Here is a 21,278-nt window from a genome sequence, read left to right on the forward strand (position 1 = left end):
ATCCAGTCCACACCGATGGCAAGCCTTCAGGAGCAACTTGGGGTTAAGTGTCTTGCCCAAGGACACATCGACTGCCGAAGCCAGGTATCGAACCACCGATCCTCTGATTGGAGAACTACCTTGCTCTCCACTACGCCACAGCCGCCCCAGTTCTCTTTAACTGAACTCTGTGGGATGTCCAGTGAGTTGGAAATCTTTTTGTAGCCATTTCCTGACTTATACTTTTCAATGATCTTTTCTCTGAGTTGCTTGGAGTGTTCTTTCGTCTTCATGTTGCAATTGTAGCAGGAATACTGATGAACCAGAGACTGGACCTCCCAGACACAGGTGTTTTTGGACTACAATCACTTGACACACATCAACTGCACTCAGGTGATCTCCATTTCACTAATTGTGACACTGCTGGCATCAACTAGCTGGACCTCTGTTGAATTAGGTCAGTCACTTTAAAGGGGGTGAATATTTATGCAAACACTTATTTTACACTATTTATTTTTAATTAATTGACAGTTTGTAAAAATCTGTTTTCACTTTGACATGAAAGAAGAAGAAAAGCAACAAAAGGGGAAAACATCCAAGGGGGTTGAATACTTTTTATAGGCATTGTACTATACTATAACTATATATATATGACTCTTTTCAATATGCTATGCTATGACTTTTTTCGACATACTGTACAATGACGTTATGACTTTTTTCCGACATACTATGCTTGACTTTTTTTAAATAATTTTCTTATAAAAAAAGCATAATTTACTATAATATGACCTTTTACGATGTTTTTTCCCAACATACTGTACTATGACTTTTTTCAACATATTATATTATGCCTTTTTGACAAACTATTCTTAATAGTTTTTTCAACACAATATACTTTGACTTTTGAGATACTTTTTTCGACATACTATACTACAACCTTTTTATGACTTTTTACCAATGTACCATACATTTATTTCTTTTACATAATATATGATTTTTTTATGACTTTTTTCAACATACTATAGAATTACTTTTTCCGACATGCAATACTATGACTTTTTATGGCATACTATATTAAGACTTTTATGACTTCTTTCAGCATGTTATGTTGTGACTTTTTTTATTACTTTTTTCATACTATACTGACTTTTTTCGAGATACTACACTGACTTTTTTATTACTTTTTTCAACATACTGTACTATGACTTTTTTTGACATACTGTACAAGGATTTTTTTTAACAAACCATATGACTTTTTTCAACATATTATACTTTGACGTTATCACTTTTTTTACATACTACACTTTGACTTTTTGGACATACTTTACTTTGACTTATTTATGACTTTTTTCAACAAACTATACTACGACTTTCTTTCTAAATACTTTAGCATTACTTTTTTTGATTCTTCATTATACACTTTTAAAGATTTTACCAGAAAAAAGCATTCATGACAACAGCAAACCAGGAACATACAAAAGACATCAACAACCAGGTTAACATAAAGCCTCCCACAACATTTTGTGACATAGTTGTTTATCATCTTGATCAATTGATGTGGTTATTTTCACAGGCGACATTTTCCATTACTGAACTGGGTTGTTACTGACAAGTCTCACCACTCTGTAGCAGACAGCATCGGAAAGTACCATGAACAAAATAAAACTGCCTTTGACTGCCCACAGGGGAAATTTTAATATGTGACTATTTGGGAACATCATCAGATAAAGGGATAATCCAGTTCTTGGGATATTTTTAACCTATGTCTTTTTGTGACGCTTCTCCTCACTTGGGGACATTATCAGTGTAGTATATATATATATATATATACTATTTGATAGTTCAAAAAACTCATCTGTACTATAACCTTGATCTAAACTGTGTTAATTCAGTGTATGCTGCTGGCTATATGTACAAGATGAATCAAAGGCAATGAGCTATACAGTTCAAAAGTGGATTTATTTACTCTAGTACGGTTCTATCTAATTATTATTTTCATTATTGATTAATCTACAGATTATTTTATTGTATAAACAATGACAATTAACAAACAATTTCACACTTATAAATGCATAAAAACAATTAGCCAAAAGCCGGAATAAATGTCATGTCACATTTTAGAATGTTATTATAATCATACAAGCATATCTCTATATACCTATAGCTATATTATTTAGTAAAGCACTTGCATAAAGTGGAAATAAAATCAGCAATTACCCCTTATATATATATTCATAGATTATGATTAAAGCATGTTATAAGGTTACACAGTGAATATAATTTAGTTATAGTTATTGTTTTCTAGTAACTAGTAGCACTAGCAGGGATTTGCGCTAAATATGAAAGGTATAAGTGTGATTTTTTTTACAATACTATCCTGCTATTCATTTGAAATAAAACCATCCAGGATATAATAATTGGTGCCCATCTACCGAGAATCAGTTATATCTGTGAGGTAAGGTGCCTGTAAGGAAGTATCCACTGATGTACAACCAGACTAGAGAAGCTTTTTTGCTCAGCTTGCAAGACTCATTTAATCCTCCGTACTTTGCCATGAAGAATAGTTCTGCTTTTTTCTTTTGTAACATAAAGGAATAACTTTCACTTCGTTGTGAATGACACAAACAAATGAACCTTAAACCTATTATTTTTGCTCTGATAGGTGCAAGGACATTTGCTCTGGGCTATGTAAGGACAGTTTTATTAAAATTGTTCAATGTTTTACAGGTGCAGTGGAAACACAGGCCTATGTTTTTATGTTTTGATTGTTATTTTCTTAAAATTTTTACCTTTATAATAAATTTGAGTAGTCAAACAGTTTTTTATAGGATTGGCTAAGTCAGTTTGGGTTCAGTTGTTAACACAAATCTTTTTTGGTCAAACCAAATTCACAGGGTAAGTACATTCAAAAGAAGTGGATTATATAATTTATCTTTGTTAATTTGTCAATTCCATACAATTAAATTTGAGCATGTTGCGCTGTTCAAATGGCGTAGTGCAGTAAGTACAGTACAAGACATGCCTCTCTTCACATGGGGGCAGTATTAGATTTTAGGAGGTCAAATTCACTGGGTTTTAAATGGATTGATTTACATAGAATTACTTTAAAAAAACCCTGCAAAAGTTGAAAAAAGGACATTTCTGCCGCCTTTAGATGGATTTGGCCAATGTTTGACCCAGTGTGAAGAACCAGCTAATGCAGAGCGAAGTACGGAGTGTTCTAATTATTATAAAGTAGTATACACTCTACAAAGTATTTGATACAAATATTTGTTATATGATTTAGTTTGTAGTTCTAAGCTTTCATTAGAATGCCAACATGGTCACACTAAGATGATAGATAACCACAGACCTCTTTTATCACTCAGCAGCTCTTAAAGTGCCAAAATAAATGTTTGCCAATGTTTTTCAGATTTGTGTTTCACCAGTTTACATTTTTTTGTCTGTATAAAATGGTGAAGAACTGTAATACAGCATTTATTTTTTCCCAGTAATGTCACACAGTTTGTAACACTGCGAATATCTACAAGATTGCAACCTTAATGTTACTGAAACCCAAAGCTCTTACTGTTTTAAGCACTTCGCCTTAACTCCTGCTGAAAGTTTTTACTGAAATACTAACTTTTTATTTAATCTAAGTACTGCCAAAGTCTGAACTATACAAGACATTAACAAAAATAGCTAAACTTGTTAAGTGTTATTGGCTCAAATGAATTGCATCACCAAAGACGGATGTCCATAAACATTACAGATCCACCATGTGATTATACACAACCTTGTTCATCTGTCATAATGTGACACTTGATGACATTCTTATTTTCTAGTTTCGATATGATATAATGTTATATTAAAGTCACATATTTACTTATTATGACTATTACCATAATGTAAGATAGATACTGTATTATTATTATTAATAGGTTGGGATTTTTTGCTTTGGTGTAGCTTCCACAGACACACCTTACAAGCCTGTGAGGTCTACAATAGCTTTGATGAAAATGGTATCATCTCTGAGATAGGGGCTCTTGCCAGCCAGTTTGGCCAGGGGACAGAAGAGCGGGCAGCCGCTGGCGATGTTCATTTCACTAATTGGCCTCTGAAAGGATGTGGAGGTGACATCAGGGCGGAAAGCATCGATAATGTGCTCCCTGTTGTTCTGATCCAAGAGCATTAGAGTCACCTGGGGAAAGAGAAGAAGCTTGTTTTGAGCCATTTGTTGTGGTGTTTGTGGATTCAAAACGGGTAGAAAGATCGTTCATAAAGTTTTGCTACCTTCTGGCTGAACGGCCATTTGAGCAGAGCGTCACACTTTCCCCTCATGACGACAAAGAACAGCGAAAGATGTGTTCCTCGACCGGTTCCATCGCCGTTCAAATATAGCCTCAGACACATCTTGTAGCCGTATTTGCTGGAGTAAAACGCTGTGAGGAGAGAAAGGAAAATTCCACAATGTAGACAAGAGTTTAAAAACAGTATCATGTGAGAATAGGCGACATGTTCACTCCCTTTAAAGACAACAAGTATTGAAGTGGAATTCCCCTTGACTACCCGCCAACACATCATGCAAGCCACATGATCTCCGCTCACTCAAATTCAAAAATAACCCTTCAGCTGACACATAAGATACGCCATGTTTACAGAAGACCTCTGAAATGTTTGGGTGGTGACTACGTATTGATCTTACCTGGTGAGAACATTGCAGGTGTTCGACCGGCCACAGCATCCTGTCTGCGCCGCGAGAAGTCAGAGATTTTCCACACAAATATCCCGTCGTATGTGCAGAACTGGAGTTCTTTCAACAGCTGTTCAGTTTCAGACAGCTGCAAGTCTCTCATGGAGACTGTCCGCTCTAGCTGACGCACTTTATTGGAGAGATTTTCAATTTTTTCCTGGTCTAATCGATGCTGATGTGAGAAAGCCTCCAATGTAACTGAGCTGCGCTCCACCTCTCGGTTCAATACACACACAATGTTTTCCAAAGCGGTCACCTGTCAAAAAACAATAACAAATACATTTAGATCCTCATTCAAAAGCCATAAACGTTAGCGGTCAACAAAGAGCATTAAATCCATTGGGACTCACCTTTTTTTCCACATCCACAGACGGCATAGAGGCTGCAGCTCCGGTGCCCATAGGGACTCCCTCCTCAGGAGCCCTGTACAGGCCCAGACCAGAGTCCTCCTGCCACTCTCCTGGACCAGAACAGTCGGCTTGTGGCCGAGACACGGACAGCACCATGGGCAGCAGCAGACGCAAGTGCTCCATGGTGCTGTTGTGCTCATGGTCGACGAGCTTCCCGTTGTCAATCTGAGAAACACAACCAAGCTTGTTTAGCCACTATTGTAATTAAAACCCAACTGAAGTGAAAACTTTAAAACTGCAGGTCATAATTTATGTAACTTTTAAGGATATTAAAAATGTGTCCACCTGTTTCAATGACAAAAATACTTTTAATTTAATTCATACCATGAAATAGAGACTACTGTTATACAGTCAAATATAAATCATTTTTAATGATTTCTCAATTATTCAATATTTTTTGCACCAATACTGCTAATCTGCTTCATCAACTAAATATAAAAGTGAACACCAGAGGGCATTTAATTTCCCAAAATGTCAAACTTCCATTAAAAACACATTGAAAACAACTCAACCTCCCCAAAAGTATTTGCAGCAATATTTTTGTGGACCTGCTTCAATGAAAAGTAAAGAAAATAATAAATCAAAGCTTTATATTTGGTAAGATTACGGTACATACCACAGTTTTACAGCCCACTTCACTGAATGGACAGGCACTCTTTGACTTGGCACAAGATTTGCTGTGGTCATTGAACTGATGAAAGAAAAAAAAAAAAAAAAAAAAAAGGTTAAGAGTCAATGGACCAACTCCAAATGGTGCATCAACTTGAAACAGAAACGTGAAAGTGAAGCACAGGATTGTTAGTCAGAAAGAAACTAGTGGTCATAAAGGGAATTCTAAGTCTGGAATTCCTTTAACCTCCATTAAAAAGAAGACTTTCACATGCATCTAGTTTCATGGTACATTTACTGTAACTTGTATGTTCAGTTTTTTGTTTGTGTTTTCATGTAGTTTGGATCATTAAGGGACAGGTGTTGCATGTTTAAGCTATGAATGCTCTCTGTAGCATTAGTCCATTAGGTGAATATTCTATGCTTAGGTACAATAAAAAAAAATTATAACATCTAAGAGCCTTTGGTCAGACAGTTGTCAAGCATTTCCATGCAGAGTAATAAATTAAAAACTCCAAATAGGAATTAATACTGAAGGTTCAAGGGTACTTCGAGGAGCAGCTCAAACCTTTTCTCTCGGGATCTTCTTCTTGCCACATTCCTTGCATTGTACGGGAAACTTCAAACAGATCTCATCGTGGGCCTAAAACACACCATGCAGAAGCGAGAGAATATTATTTTGTGTCGATTTAAACAAGCATCAACCGCTTTACACTCGATAATCTCCATCTCTCACCTTGATTTCTTTAAAGTTGAAGGTCAATTTGCAGTATTTACAGTTGAGCGTTCTTGCTTCACATTCTCTCTCATTATGTCTGTCCTTCTCTGTACGAAGGATGGAGGTTTGGCAGGCCTCACACTGTATCCTTTCAAATTCACAACGGCCTTCATGCTGTGCCTAAAGATGGAGGACGGATATATTATTACTACGTTCGTACTGCATGCACATGTCGGGTATTCATTGTTTTTTTTAAAATTATATCAAAGAAAGACAATTGGTTTTACAGCATCCTTGCGTGCATATGGTGTCATTCACATGGCAGTTGATTAAACATGCCATAAAGGCTTGTCAGTCCGTTTTTATATAAATTTGGCACACCCTTTGCATTCATTGTTAAAATGAATGCTCTGAACAAATTCTGAACAAAACTGCCAGACACGCCTGAACATGTTAGCAAGTGTGGTACAGGATGTACTGACAACAATACCATTCATCTGACTCATCTGCAGTGTATACAAAGCACATGAAGGGTGACAACACAGTGCCCTTAATTACAAAGGTAAAAATAAGGAACTATAATTATGTAGTTATGGTTTTTTCCAGTAATTCAATGAGAATAAATATTCTCAGTACTTTTGAATTATTTGTAATATACGATTGTGAAAACACAAATTAATATAAAACTCCCCCCCAACATCTTGAAACAAACCAAACAGAAACATCAGAAGAAGAAGAAATGAAAGAACAAAAAACAGAAGCACAAAAATGAAATGTGACAATATATTACTTGAAAAAAAAAGGTTTTAAATGTGTTTGACAACTTTAAATCTTTTTGAAAAAGGCCGGGAAATGAAAGGGGCGGGAAATGAAAGGGGCGGAGTGTCGTTTGGCGACAAGGAAGTAATTTTCTTTCATTATGACTGCGAACAGCATGCTGGAACCACAGAGCACACTGCAGGTAGGCTAGCCTGTTTTTCGCTTTGACTGTTCATTTTTCAGACATGCTGCACTGGAAAAACTTGAACCAGATAACCAAACCGAATATGAATCATCTTTAAAACAGCTTTCGAGTTGAATCGTTGTCCCTACCGCACCATTCTGACACCAAATTTCTATTTACGTCTATTTTTCCAGCTTGTTTTGGGCGTGTATGGCTAGCCAACGACATTAGTGCGGATCTATCCAAACAAAAGTGACTAAGACGGCAGCCCACAAATGTCCCGCTAGCATGGGAGTATTACACAGCATAGTAATCATTTGAACTGAACTCAAATTATAGCACACTTTGACCACACGGTTGATAAAAGGGAGCACGAGTCTCTTCGCAGTGTCAGCAAGCTAACCAGTCAGAGGCGCATTTGCAAATCATGCAAAGATAATCTCCAGCATCAGCTTGGTGCTCTCATTCAAATATTGCCATCACATCGTTTCAACATTTCCTCTGCACTACAAACATCCTTTCACAGAAAAAGAATGAGGAAATCAACTCTTTACTAAACAAACTACCTTGCCCCACACGGATATTAGCAGTAGAAACAAAACTACGAAGAGATGGCACTGACTCAAACACTCTCTTGAAAACTTGTTATTCAGATGGGGCTTTTCTGTGACTATACAAACCACAGTCTGTCTGCTAAATGTGGTTCTTTGTCTGAACAAGTCCCTGTTATATATAATTAACAGTGAGTATATATTGAGTACTTCCCTTGTGAACGGTGCAGCCTTTAATCTAGTTTCAGGATCACATACTGGTCAACACAACCCTTTTACCAGCAGTCTAACTAGAGTTGAATGGGCTTTCCTATGCTGGTACTTTCCCACTGAGCTGTTGTTGTTATCTGAGCCGGTAACATGGGGACTTTCCAGGCTGCATGCTTCACTTCCTGTTTCTCGGCTTTTACTGCAGGGCATGCAATACAACCACCATGTTCAGCTGAAATATTAACCCCAAGGCTGCAAGGAAAAAAAGGGTAGCCCTGACCCGAGAATGAGGAATAAGGGTCATGGTAAACTTTCTGTTGGTGGTTGAGAAATATTCAAAAGAAAACTGCCATTACAGGTTTGGGTGGAATAAACCAACACTTGTACACAGTTAATCTGGCACAGCCGTGGACAATCACTCAAGTAGAAAAGCAGTTAGCACACCCACACTGACAAAATAAAAAAAACTGAACTTAATACTTCACCTCATACTCTTTTATTGAGCCTGTCCAATCACAGCCCGGGTTCAAACACCTGGCAGGCAGACTTGCTATTTCTCGACCGGCTGCATTGTCTGGAAAAGCCTGGTGGGAGAACAAAGAACAGAGTGAGGTGAACTCCTAAAGCCACTAATTAAAATAGCAAACAGACATAAAAGGTTGCATTGTGTGCTGAAGGAAACTCCCATCGGCTATAGTCATATTTCTATCCTTTGCATCAGAGTGGGAGTGAGGAATGGTATACACATTACTAAGAAGATGTCTCATAAAACAAGAATTTTGGCTGACATACTTCACAACCTACCTCATTACTATTGAGAATGGAAATAGGCTCCTCATATATCTCCTCTTGGCGGCAGGCTTCACAAGGCTTTGGCCCAGAACTGACAAACAAAACAGGCTTGTGACTTTACAAAAAAAACAACTAGTTGGTTCTAGAAACCAGCAAAAATGTTTTGCTGATTCATTACGGCTCAATTAGCCGACTCACACAAATAAAAAAATACAACAGCAGTAAAAGAAGCGTGCAGCGCTATATAAATGATGCAACTTGCTACCTTTAATGAGTGGGAAATTCATGAAAATGTTTAAGCTTGTTCATGACAAATACGTAAATTGCAAACACAAACCAAAAAGTACACATGAATTTCATTAGAACAGGATGAATTCTCATGTAAAGGCAGAAGTGGTTTTCAAACAGGTCACATGAAATCACCTCACATGTGGTTTTGTATAGGGGTTAAACATTTAGTACATGTGAAACAACATTTTGTGGTAAATTCACAATGCATGAGTAAGTGACAGCAGAAAGAGGTAGAAAAGAAATGGACACCTTTAGATGAGTCAGCATGGTCAGATCCTTGTGACTTCAGTAAAACGAGTCCAGTCATGTGAGGGATGACTCTGAATAAAGTAATTGATCTTGGGTGCAAATAAAATCCCCAGAGGCGAGCAGAGATAAGAACAGAAGATGTGCTGAAGCATGTCCGGTAAGAGGGTAAGGATTAGGGGGGTAAGGGGTTTGCATTTCACACGGATGTAGGTGGTCTGAAGACCTCCAGTCTACCTGGTGAGCTGCTTGAAGCAGTGTACACAGAAGCGGTGGCCGCACTGAGCCTGGACAGGCTTCCTCAGGACCTGGAGACACTGCTGACATTTGTACTTATTCTCCATGGGCACTGACAGCACACTGAGGGGAATCCCTGGTAAAGAGTTGGGGCAGTCCAACGAAATTCGGGCCATTCTTCTCCATCAATCTGGTGCTTTATCCTGTGAATGAATACCACACATAACCTCTGTTAACAGCTAAACACAGCACTTGTGCAATCACAATGTTATGTGTCATACCCCTTAATTACTTGAGAGACACATCTGTCATTTCTTACTATTATGTCAGAGTTACACCTATTAGATGAGTCAGCAAAAGGGAAAATCAGCAGTTGTACTGATAGCGCAATATGGGCCACATATCCAAGCCCCTAATCACAAGATTGTACAATAAGAGCAAAAGGCTGATTCATCATTTTGAAACCATGCAAGTCGTGGCTGATACTACCTGAAACATGTTTTACAAGTCAAAGCCAAACGATGTTTGCATGGTGCAATAAAAGGAAAGGGCGTTACACCATACATGCAAATAACACATGGTTTTGCGTTAAATTCAAAAAGATGTTAAACTGTCGAGGCTCCAATGAAAATTGTCTGCAACTATTTATAGGGACACAATGTGAAGAAAACATTTTTTTTTGTTTAAGAGTTTTTGACCTTTGCAGGTAGAAAGTAGTTCTAGTTCAAATGTCTACTCTGTTGTCTGTTGCACTATGGACCACACTAATCTGTACTTAGCAAGGTTAAACATTGTAGCAGTAACTGGACTTTCCACCTCCTTGTCACACTCTGTCAAAAAGCTTTTAGCTGCTACAGGGGTTGAAGCAAGTTTGGCTAGTTATACATTATAAGCCATAACCTAATCTCCTTATCAACGGTACACAAGAACAAACGTGTGGCAGGATATGATCATCAGCTTCCTACTCAAAAACAATGCAAATATTGTTCATCAGATTAAGATGGAAGTATCTCTACAAGGCACTGAAGTCATTTTCTGCAGTGGGGGCAGTAAAATGCAATTTCAGAACAACCTTTGTACAAGAAATCTGCATATTGTCACACCTTTATAAGTATTTCATAAATATCCACTCTATGAATGTTTAATCAGCTAGTAATATATGAGTTATCATAAAAAAAATAATGGGTGGGAAAATAAGTGGGGAGTAGTTTTCCCATGAACCAAAAGATGTCACCATACTTTGACATTTTCCACACACCCACAGCAAATACTCCATAAGTCATATGCACACAGCTAGGTTTCTTTTGCTTATCACAGTGCCTAATGGGTAAAGTAATACACACAGCTGCAGAAAATTGTATGCTATGTGTGTGTACATGCAAGCACAGTGTGCTTCATAACATATAGTTAAAGCAAGTGTCTCAGGAAACTCTACAAAGAATATGAGCAGATTGCAGCTTTGCCTGCCACGACATGAAAGTACAACCGTTGAAATATTTCTGGCTGCCTGCAATAGCTTCAGGGTTGTATGGTAATATGTAGTTTATCTGGTTTGAACTATACAGTACAAGCCAAATATATCTGAGCAGTGTTGTCTCACACTATTCATCTGCTTGGGTCATCTCATGTTTTGAAATAATTTATTCACCCTTAAATTTAAATTCTGTGCGAGTTAAACGCCACAAATGTTTGTACAAATTTATAAAGCAAGAAGTTTTCCTAGAATGAGAAAAGGGTAACAAGGCTATCTGCTCATATTTCTATATTTGTTATATTTCCAAACAACATGGCATTGTTTTGTAACAAAAGACTATTTAATCTGGGGATTTTTAAACACAGAATTCACACAATTATGCTTTTATATTGAGCCAACAAAACCAGATGGCCTATTGTCTCTGACCTAACAAAAGATAAAACAGAGATACTGCTGCTAGGACCTAAATGCAAGAAAGAGACACGTTTCAATTGGCTTGGGAAACAAGTTAATATTTTAGTCCCATTCATTACAATGTGTGTGAAAAAGCAATATTATTTATTTTACAGTGAATTTTCTAGAATAAGGACTTTTAATTATTTAGTTGTCTTCTTCCACCCTATAGATTACATCATATCAACTTCAAGAAGAAACATGCTTCACTTCTAAGAAAAACCCTGATGTTGCTTATCATTGGAAAGCCACCGGCCTTTTACTGGCATCGTTCTCTGAATGTAGATCTCATCACCACATCCAGTGCATGATGACTAATATATATCTTTACCAACATGCCGTGGTAAAACAGATGTGTAATTTGCAAGTTTCCTCTGTTCAAGCATGTTCAAATGGAACAGAAAGCTAAAATAACAAGATAACTAGTAAAACATGTTGAGTGATATCAAAAAAATTCTCAACGTGAACAATGAGGGAAACCTTATTAAGAGCATGAATACACCAAAGCTCTTGTTTAGGTTATGTATCCATTGAAACTAGAAACCCAGTGAAAACAGTAATTAAATAAGGGTGTAGAAACCCTTAAATCAAGCATGATGTAGAAAACATATGCTCATTTCCTCCATCCTGAAAAGACTAACACAAAGATCTTTGTACACTGTGGCTGACAAGGACAAACATGAACTGAAGTAACATGACAGCACTAATTCACCAAAAAAACAAACAAACAAATCCAAACAATGAAGACTGGACTGTGTGTGGCCTTTTAAAATACACTTTTTTTCTGAAATAAATGACACCAATAGCTGCATTCTCTCTCAAAACAACGCCTTGAATAAACAAGATCCACCAGGATGTCCTCTCAGTCTCCACAGCCAACACTTTTCTGTCACAAACAACTGCTCCTCGCTGCTGGCTTAGGAGCAGCAGCAGGACTTTGAATCTGCAAACATTACTGCACAGAAATAAAACACCAGGATCTACTCACCAAGTTAAGAAAGTCAGCATGTAAGCGTCGAAATTGTCGACCGCCCAGCCTTAGTATTTCAACTACGTTACACCCACACCAACGTCACAGTCATAGTCACCAGGGGATTTGTGAGTGTGCACACTAATCAGCTACCATGAGACTGTCCCGTGGGTAGTCACGTTAGCTTCCCTACACAACTTTAGGCGGCTAAGCTAGCCAAGTTAGGAGGTGTTTGCGCAGACTGACAATAATATAATCAACTCAGTTATTCGCCCTGGTTGAGCTAACTAACCTTGTCGTCTTCACCTCGTCTCTGCGGTCAGACAGCAAAACGAAACAAATGTTTGTCCGCTATCGCAAGTAGAAGGGCAACTCAACCTTGTGTTTACTAATGTCTACGTGCGCTTAACTTTCATACGTGGCAACCGCGGGAGATCGGAGCTACACTCTGCATCGGTGCGTTCAGTGACAGCTGTAACACCGCCCCTCCACCAGGGCTGCCCCGGAGTTTAAAGTTAGAGTGTGTGTCAGAGGACGCATGCGCAGTAGCGTTCGCAAGTCGCAATGTGGCAGACAGTACTAGGTAGACCTTGCAAACGCTTAAATCTGCGGCAATGCGTTTTGATCTCTAAAGGTATGAGTTTCTACAGCCATTTACGAGGTTTCTGCGTTATTTTAAAACGCGAAAAGCTACCATTATTTTAAAAAAGCTTGCTAGATTGTAAGTTAATTTATTTAATACGGATTTCCATGAATGTCGAAGCCTAGTTGGCTGCATAATATACGAGAGATGGCACGAAGACGGGGCTGCACAACTATGTAGTGAGAGAGCATCAGCTAAATGTCAAATAATGCTGTAGTTTATATTAATGACAGCGGGTCAGATCAGATTGTCTTTCTAGGGCAAGCATTTAATATTTATTTTGTCCACAATAAGTGGGTGAACACAAGTGTAGCTCGCTTATCCTTGCAACCATTTTAAAAAGAAGAATATTTGAATGTCAGGGGTTTATGAACGATCTAGAGTATTTATATAATAATAATAATAATAATAACTTTTATTTATATAGCACCTTTTAAAAACAAGGTTTACAAAGTGCTTCGACAGACAAGCCAGCAAAACAGTGCAATAGAAGAAACATTAAGAACAATCGTTAGGATAAAACTAAAGAAAGAAACAAAATGAAATAACAAGTGACAATCAAATAAACGAACTAGGTAAAATATAGTAAATGAATATAAGATAAAATAGTAACTTAAGCATTATTTAGTGTGAAGGAACAGACAGCTTATGAATTAGGATTGTAGTCACTGTGTGCTTATCTTGTAAGCATTAATGTTACTTGAGGAGAACTACATTATAAATGATGCACACACTCCAAGATAAGATTTTGAATATTATACACTCTTATTCTCAAACATTAGCATAATTTATTATTTATAAACATTAGCACTTTTTTATTATCTTATCTTATCTTATCTTATCTTAATTTGCTGCAATCTCAGTCCCATTAAATATGTGCTGTATACTACAACCTGCATTGTATCACCTAGTGCATTATAACTTTGTCTTTGCAGTGTGTGTCCACCAGCTGCATAGAAGTAGCAGTGTGTTTGCAGACAGCTGCAATGATGGGCTGTATCCTGGACATATCCACACCACCCCCATCCAGAAAGCCCTGTTGGCTGTTGGGTCAGGTGTGGCTGCACTATATAACCCCTACAGACATGGTGAGACTTACTTTCTTATTATTTTTCTTTTATTAAAAATGGCTTTTGGCTGATTAGGACAATCTTCCATACATTTGAAATTATGAAGTCCGTCCCTCTAATACAAAAAAGATAACACTAATTCTTCCATAGCTTCTTCTTAAAACCAAACTACATAGTCAACAGCCTGGTTTGACCTTTTATCTCTTCAATCAAACCAAGGCAATCTTAAAAAAGACGTAAAAAGCATTCCCATGAACAGTAAAGTAAGGCGGTACAGCCCAGTCACAGATGAAAAACTGTTTTGTCAAATATGGAAATAGCTCAGCTGATGACCTTATAGCTGACCTAATGTTCCAAACCTTCATTCAATTGATTACATTACAAATAAATTGTATCCATTTGGCTGATTAGGAGAATATTCAGACATTGCAGCCTAGTGGAAACTATGAAGTCCATCAATCTAATACAAAAATAATAACACAAATTCTTCTATAGCTTCTTCTTAAACTGAACTAAATAGTCTTTATCGAGGTCACTTCTTGTTTTTTTAGAAATAATTAGTAGAATTAGTAGCATTCTAACTGAAAATTAAAATTTATAATTCAATTTTTTTGCCTTTGAGTAAATTACAAGATGAAGTCTTGGATGTCTGATCTTATTTGAAATTTTTCAGTAAAATGAAACCGACAGTTGGGGAAATGTACCAGAGGTTTCTTTTCTCACGTACTGTTTAAATACAGTAACTCATTCTCAATCATTTATTCTCAGGAGACCACTGTTACATGCTTCTAAATGTCTATGAAACCGAAATGAGAATAAATACTAAGCAAGGTCATGTTTAGTAGTCAGTAGAGTTACCATGAAACTTTCAGGGAGGAAGAGAGCACCAACATCTGTAATGTGACATTTAATTTAGAGACTGCAGGTGTCTTTAAAGGGCAACACCTGACTTTTAGTAACCAGTATCGGTTCATCTTAAAAAGTGCTGGTTCCTACAATTATTATAATGCATTTTTCCTTCATTTTCCCCTTGTGTCTGGTAAACAGCTAGGTCAGTGTAACTCCACACCCACAGCTTGTTATGCAGGCTTTCTGTTTAACTTTTGTTGTCCCTAAACACAAACCAATAACGCTGATGAGATCAGACTTGACAATTTCAGTCAGACATTCTGGCAGACTTTAAAAATCTCCTTCAAAGCCACAGAAGACAACAGCTGTTTTCACAGGCTGACTACTCCCAGTGATGAGTCAACTGATTTTTATGTGATTTTTTTGGGAGTGCCCCTTAAATCAAGTACATTTTAGCTATATTACACACTTTGCTTTAAAGTGGCTCTATTATGCTTTTCCACTTTTTCCCTCTTCTTTAGTGTGTTGTATATATTTTTGTACATGTAGAAGGTCCGTAGAGTGTAAAACCTGAAGTCCACGCCTAAAAGGAGTTACCCTCCCCCTCAGAAGCTCATGAGCTGCCTGAAACGGCTCGATTGAATTATCTCCTTCATTTCCGTAACTTTATGAGGTCATCATGTTACGGAAGTGACGCAAAACTCCTTCCGGCTAGTTTGGCCCTCAAACAACAAAAGAGAGAGACATAGCTGAAGCTCCGGAGGAAGAGTTTTTTGAAATGTGAAACGTTGCGGGCTAGTTGACCAATCAGGGCAGACTTTCTGGAAGGAGGAGCAAGCGCTACAACGGAGCATTTCAGAGAGAGGGTGAGAAGAGGTGCTGCAGGACAGCCAGGATGAGGAAAACAAGGCAGATTATGAGCATTATCGCATGTAGACATGTAACTATAACTTGAGATAAAAATATGCACCCGGATAATAGCACAATAGGGCCTGTTTAAGACAAACTGCACAATATTAAACTGCTGATTTATTTTATTTTATATTTTATAATATTTAAGTCAAAATGTTGTAATTATGGGGCAATTAATTGTTAGATTGAAGGTTTAGCAACAGCAGATGTCAATTGTACATTTAATACCATATAATTGCATGAAACTCTACAGACATGGTTGCAGTGCTCGGGGAGACGACCGGACACCTAGCGTTGATAAATCTCAGGGACAAGATGAGAAATGACCCAGAAGGATACACAATCCTTACGTGAGTCACTGTTAAACCGTACAGGAACTCTCTGATTAAGGCACTTTAAACTCAATTTTCTCTACAGTGAAGGAAATTGGATTATGTCTTACTTGTAATTGACTTGTTATTCCAGAGAAAGGCCCAGGATCCGGCTGTCCACACTTGATCTGAACGAGATGGCCTCTCTGCCTGACGGCTCTTTTGGGAGAGAATACCTTCGTTTTCTAGAGGACAATGTGAGTGTTTTTATGTTAAGACTGATTACATCAAGATTAACACATTTCCTCAGAATCCCCTTCTTTAAGTTTCTGTTTCGTCTTCGCTCATACATTCACTTTCCTGTTCTGTCAGCATGTGACCCCTGACTCGAGGGCTGACGTGAAGTTTGTGGACGATGAGGAGCTAGCTTACGTCATGCAGAGATACAGAGAGGTCCATGACTTGCTGCACACCTTACTGGGCATGCCCACCAACATGCTGGGTGAGTCAGGCTTCACGAATTGAAACTGAAAAAGGTACCCAAGATATTAAGTCATTACATTTCAGACCACTACCATCCTACACAAAGGAGGATCATTCATTTATGCAGGAGCTTGAGAGCCAAGCAGTGTTTTATAGAACATCAAATAGTCTTAGCAAGAATTGTTGTGCATGACAGACGAAGTCACCAGAACCTCACTGTCTCTTTCACTTCCTGCATTTCAAACCCCTGTCTTTATAAACTGTTGATGTGAGCCTTATTTTTTTGCTGACCATAGCAGTCATCCTTCCAGTTTTTCCCTCTCATTTCATCTTTATTTGTCTTTTTCTTCCCTTTCGTGCGGCTTTCAGGTGAAGTCGCAGTGAAATGGTTCGAAGCTGCTCAGACTGGGCTTCCCATGTGTGCTCTCGGAGCTGTGTTGGGGCCTCTTCGGCTGAATTCAAGGTACAATACCAGTGTATTGATCAGAGTTTAAACTGCTGTACGGTACTGGTGGACCACGAGACATTTACTGCGCTCTGTAGCAGTATGTAGCGGAGGTAGAGTCCTAAGGTAGAATCTGCAACCAACGATTATTTCCAGAATCCCCAAATATATAGTTTCATATAATAATAAAAAAATAAATAGCAAATATTATCTTGGAAGCTGATCGTTTTTGCATTTCTGCTCAAAAAATTATTTGAACGATATTTGATTTGATTTTTTTTCCCGCACTTATTGATTAGTCAGTTTATCATTTCAGTTTTACTTTGGGGTCTTTAATTTGTACATAAAGATTGAACATTAAAAAGCATTACCCCAACTCTATCAACAATGCAACCTGTTGAGTTTTGTAGTCAGAAAGAAATTATGAACATATCGTAAACATTAATTTGGTTTTTTTGTCCGGCTCTAGTGTGAAGTCCTGCAAAGGGATAAGAGGAAACACTTTGTATTGTACATCCTTGTTACTGCTATGATGAACAAATGCCTGTAAACTGTTTAATTCTTCCTCATTCAATAACGGAACTTCCTTGTGCTTTTTGGGAAACTGCTTTATCAGAGATAAAAATCCATCCCTTCATTGTTGATTCATGCTGAACCTTTCCTCTTCTTTCACCTTCTTCTAGCCGTTTACAGTCGCTGTTCACATCCTTGGGTCCTTGGGCTCTGCAGAATGGTCGTCAGGCCCGCTGCGTCCTCAGCATCTTCTACGAGAGACGATGGGCGCAAAGCATCGAAGAGCTCCGACAAGAGCTCAACATAGAGCCACCTCCTGTCATTCTTACTGCAACCAACAATAGGAACATCTGAGGAAGACAAAGAAATATGAAGAAATGGCAGAACTTTGAAATGTGAATAATTTGGAGTGAAGTAATTTCAACTGATCACATCTTTGGTTCAACAGTTCATGTTCAGTCGCCACCAGTTGTTGAGAAAGTGTGAATTATCAAGAATGAATACATCTTAAAAAATATTTTATATAAGTTATTAAATACTTACCTATATACCGGTGTGAGCTTTGAAAAGTAATATTGTGTGGGCAATATTATAATTTTTATGCCAACATTTGGCCAGTTAAATTGGTATTTTTGTACCGTTTTTCTCATTTAACACCGCTATCAAATTATTGAGAATTAGTATTGTGTGCTCATGCAGAAGACATTTACGGTTATGAAAGGAGCAGATGTTAGTGCTCAGTCAAACATTGCGTGCAGCTGCGTCTGTTGTCTTATCACATACTGTCAATCATGCCTCTCCTTTGACAGTAATAGTGACGTTCCAAGGAAGTCACAGTGTGTATTTATTTTAGGTGTACAAGAGATCAGATAAATCAGTTGAAAAATCCCCTTTGATATTGTTCTTGTGAAAACCAATTTTAGGGTTATTTTTTTCAAATGTGTTGAATCCTCCGATCAGAAAACATGAAGGGAACCTTTCCATTTAAAGCTGTCGCATCATACATTTAGTTTAGTGTCGCTGTGCAAATTTATATCTCACCATTTTGACAGGATATGACAGTTACATGTGAAAGATTGACCACAATGTTGATGTGTTTCCCTCCAAAAAAAAAGGATAAACACTCGCTAGGCCTGTTAAACTGCAGATTAGATTTGATTCAGCGAGCCCTTTAAATAGGCAATAATTAAGCCTTAAACACACTAGATTTAAATCTGAATGGCTTTATTGGAAGAGGTTTCTAGAGACGGTGTTTCTTTTGAAATGTTACTCAACATAGCACAGGAATCACAAGAAAGATCTGAAGTTGCTACATTCCTGAAGATTCCAAACGTCACTCACCCAGAAACTATTCAAAAAAAAAATTCTCCTTAAAGTAACATCACATTATTCTTAGACATGACCAGAAACAAAACCTTATTTGGATTTAAAATACCCTGTAATGAATCAGTTAGGTCACTTCTTAATCATAGCTTTTCCCTTTCCTTCCGTTTTGTGTCATTGCCCATTACATTTTTGGCACATAGAGTTTCAGTTCTCTTCACACTTCTTACTAAGGGGTTGTTGCTCTCATACTTCCTAAAACACAAGTGTATTTCTTGTTAAAGCTTACTGCCAATTGTTTTTGGCAATGTTTAGATCCACAAACATTCATTCAACAGGTACCATGTATGTCCTCAGTTTTCAGAGTTTTTGTGTGATTGTAGCAGCTGTAGCTCTCCGAAGTCCTGGAGAAACATTTTCTGATCTGACAAAGCATCATCAGTTGAACACACTGCAAACATGGATCATGTTTGTGATGTTGGACATTACTGCCCTCTAGTGGTACTTCTGAGAAGTAGCAGAGATGTTCAGATCTGCTCTGCTTCAAGTTTACACTTTGATTTCCAGATTGTCTCTTTGTCGGTTTTTTCGGACTCACATATTATGATCTTCACATCACTAACTTAAGCTACTTTGCCAAATTTAAAGGTTTGAAACTGTTCTTTCCAATGGTGTTTCTAATAGAAAGAGGAAACATCAAATATCTAACAGAGTTTGAAGGAATGGAATTAGCTACATTTACTCACTGTACTGTTATTGGGTATGCTCACTTTATGTTACTTTATACTTCTACTGTTTACTTATTCTGAGGGAAATGTTGTACCTTTTAATCCACTACAATTATTTGACAGCTTTAGTTATAGCTACTTTACGAATAAAAATGTTGCACAAAAGTACAGCTGAAACGATGTTTGACAGAAAGTACATTTAAGTGCAACAATTGAACGCAAAAATGCCAAACATTTCGTGGTTCTAGGTTTTTAATGTGAAGATTTGCTTCTTTTCTGTCTAATTATTTGATTTTTGATCACTTACTTGGTTGATTGAAGGTCTGGGTTTTGCTTGCAACAAAATAACCTATGCATCAAAGTATTAAAAACGTAGCTCTTATTAAACATGAAAAACTTCCAAAAAACACGAACCTTTCTTTTCATATAGTTTGCTCACAAAAACAAACAATTTTCTTCTTAATGGCGCCCTTACGTCACACCTGTGTCTGTTTTAATGCTGATGGACGTGCAGTGATTGTGTCATTTGTAGATCTTTAACAAAACAAACAAAAATGGGTCCTTCACAGCATTATATTAAGTCATTTAAAAAAAGCTCCACCTCAAACTACTGCAACAGTAAAATGCTGCCTACACATGCATGATAATAAACTGGTGACATAATATAGAATAGTAACGGTCACATAGGGGACATTTCTCTGATTATTTTAATAATTAAATTAAATTTTTCCAATTCAACTTACATACTTAAATATAAGAATAATTTTAAATTAATTTCACTTTATTTTCTGATCCTTTATGCTACTGAGTTTAACGCAACACTCACTGAGCAACAATACCATTTATATCTTATGGTATTGTATATCTATTACTCATTGTACTTTACTGTATTAAGTGCTTAAATGCAAAACAAAACCCTGCTGTGGAATAAAAGGACAAAAAAAAAAGAAAGGACAAAAAAAATATATCAATGCAACAGAAATTACAAAATCATACCTTGCGTAAGCGTATAGATGAAAATGTATTTCGCAAAGCCAGAAAATAAAACAGTCCAAGTGTAATTCTTGGTTTACTGAACATATAACACTCATACAAAATTTGTGTTTTTCTGTCACACAAAATTCAAAACAGTCCTGGATCAACCAGTATTATTAATATTTTCTATAAAGAGTCTTGGGGAAACTTCATTACACAGATCAAACTGGTGCTAAAACAATCATATTAAAAAGATTGAAAAAAAGTCAGTCAAAAAGAAATGCTGTTACAGCACTATTCTATAATAAAAAAAAGTGAAATCAGCTGATTATCTCTTAAAAAAAAAATCTATTATATCATCAAAACGGTTAAATAAAAAAATCGGAAGAATAGCTGATAAAAATAAATAGA

At 37.2% G+C, this 21,278-nt stretch overlaps 2 protein-coding genes across 4 annotated transcripts; one reads left to right on the forward strand and one right to left on the reverse strand.

Annotated features, from left to right (window-relative positions):
• Nucleotides 1–1,649: 1,649 nt before the first annotated feature.
• On the reverse strand, nt 1,650–16,611 carry traf2b (Tnf receptor-associated factor 2b). Of its 3 annotated transcripts, none has more exons than XM_054613133.1 (11): nt 16,532–16,611; nt 9,719–9,921; nt 8,957–9,035; nt 8,638–8,736; nt 6,467–6,628; nt 6,299–6,373; nt 5,738–5,812; nt 5,062–5,286; nt 4,664–4,967; nt 4,252–4,400; nt 1,650–4,159 (listed from the first exon to the last, which is right to left on the reverse strand). In XM_054613133.1, the coding sequence occupies exons 2-11, from the start codon at nt 9,892–9,894 to the stop codon at nt 3,941–3,943; spliced, it is 1,563 nt and encodes a 520-aa protein (XP_054469108.1). In that variant the 5' UTR covers nt 9,895–9,921; nt 16,532–16,611; the 3' UTR covers nt 1,650–3,940. The 3 variants fall into 3 exon arrangements, with proteins under 3 accessions (XP_054469108.1, XP_054469105.1, XP_054469107.1); XM_054613130.1 differs by lacking the exon at nt 16,532–16,611 and adding an exon at nt 12,908–12,997; XM_054613132.1 differs by lacking the exon at nt 16,532–16,611 and adding an exon at nt 12,634–12,727.
• coq4 (coenzyme Q4 homolog (S. cerevisiae)) lies at nt 13,081–20,289 on the forward strand. Its single transcript, XM_054613134.1, has 7 exons — nt 13,081–13,249; nt 14,194–14,346; nt 16,343–16,439; nt 16,555–16,657; nt 16,773–16,902; nt 17,253–17,346; nt 18,012–20,289. The coding sequence occupies exons 1-7, from the start codon at nt 13,180–13,182 to the stop codon at nt 18,193–18,195; spliced, it is 831 nt and encodes a 276-aa protein (XP_054469109.1). The 5' UTR covers nt 13,081–13,179; the 3' UTR covers nt 18,196–20,289.
• Nucleotides 20,290–21,278: the final 989 nt, after the last annotated feature.

The sequence above is a fragment of the Anoplopoma fimbria genome, chromosome 14, assembly GCF_027596085.1.
Source record: "Anoplopoma fimbria isolate UVic2021 breed Golden Eagle Sablefish chromosome 14, Afim_UVic_2022, whole genome shotgun sequence".
In the NCBI taxonomy this organism is placed as follows: domain Eukaryota; kingdom Metazoa; phylum Chordata; class Actinopteri; order Perciformes; family Anoplopomatidae; genus Anoplopoma; species Anoplopoma fimbria.

What these genes read in the sequence shown, in the direction of transcription:
- traf2b (XM_054613133.1), bottom strand. Translation starts at nt 9,894, where the DNA reads ATGGCCCGAATTTCGTTGGACTGCCCCAACTCTTTACCAGGGATTCCC. An exon ending in CCATTCTCAATAGTAATGAG is followed by an intron (nt 8,737 to 8,956) that starts GTAGGTTGTGAA and finishes TTCTCCCACCAG; the next exon opens with GCTTTTCCAGACAATGCAGC. An exon ending in CTGTGGATGTGGAAAAAAAG is followed by an intron (nt 4,968 to 5,061) that starts GTGAGTCCCAAT and finishes GTTTTTTGACAG; the next exon opens with GTGACCGCTTTGGAAAACAT.
- coq4 (XM_054613134.1), top strand. Translation starts at nt 13,180, where the DNA reads ATGTGGCAGACAGTACTAGGTAGACCTTGCAAACGCTTAAATCTGCGG. An exon ending in ATGCGTTTTGATCTCTAAAG is followed by an intron (nt 13,250 to 14,193) that starts GTATGAGTTTCT and finishes TTGTCTTTGCAG; the next exon opens with TGTGTGTCCACCAGCTGCAT. An exon ending in GAAGGATACACAATCCTTAC is followed by an intron (nt 16,440 to 16,554) that starts GTGAGTCACTGT and finishes TTGTTATTCCAG; the next exon opens with AGAAAGGCCCAGGATCCGGC.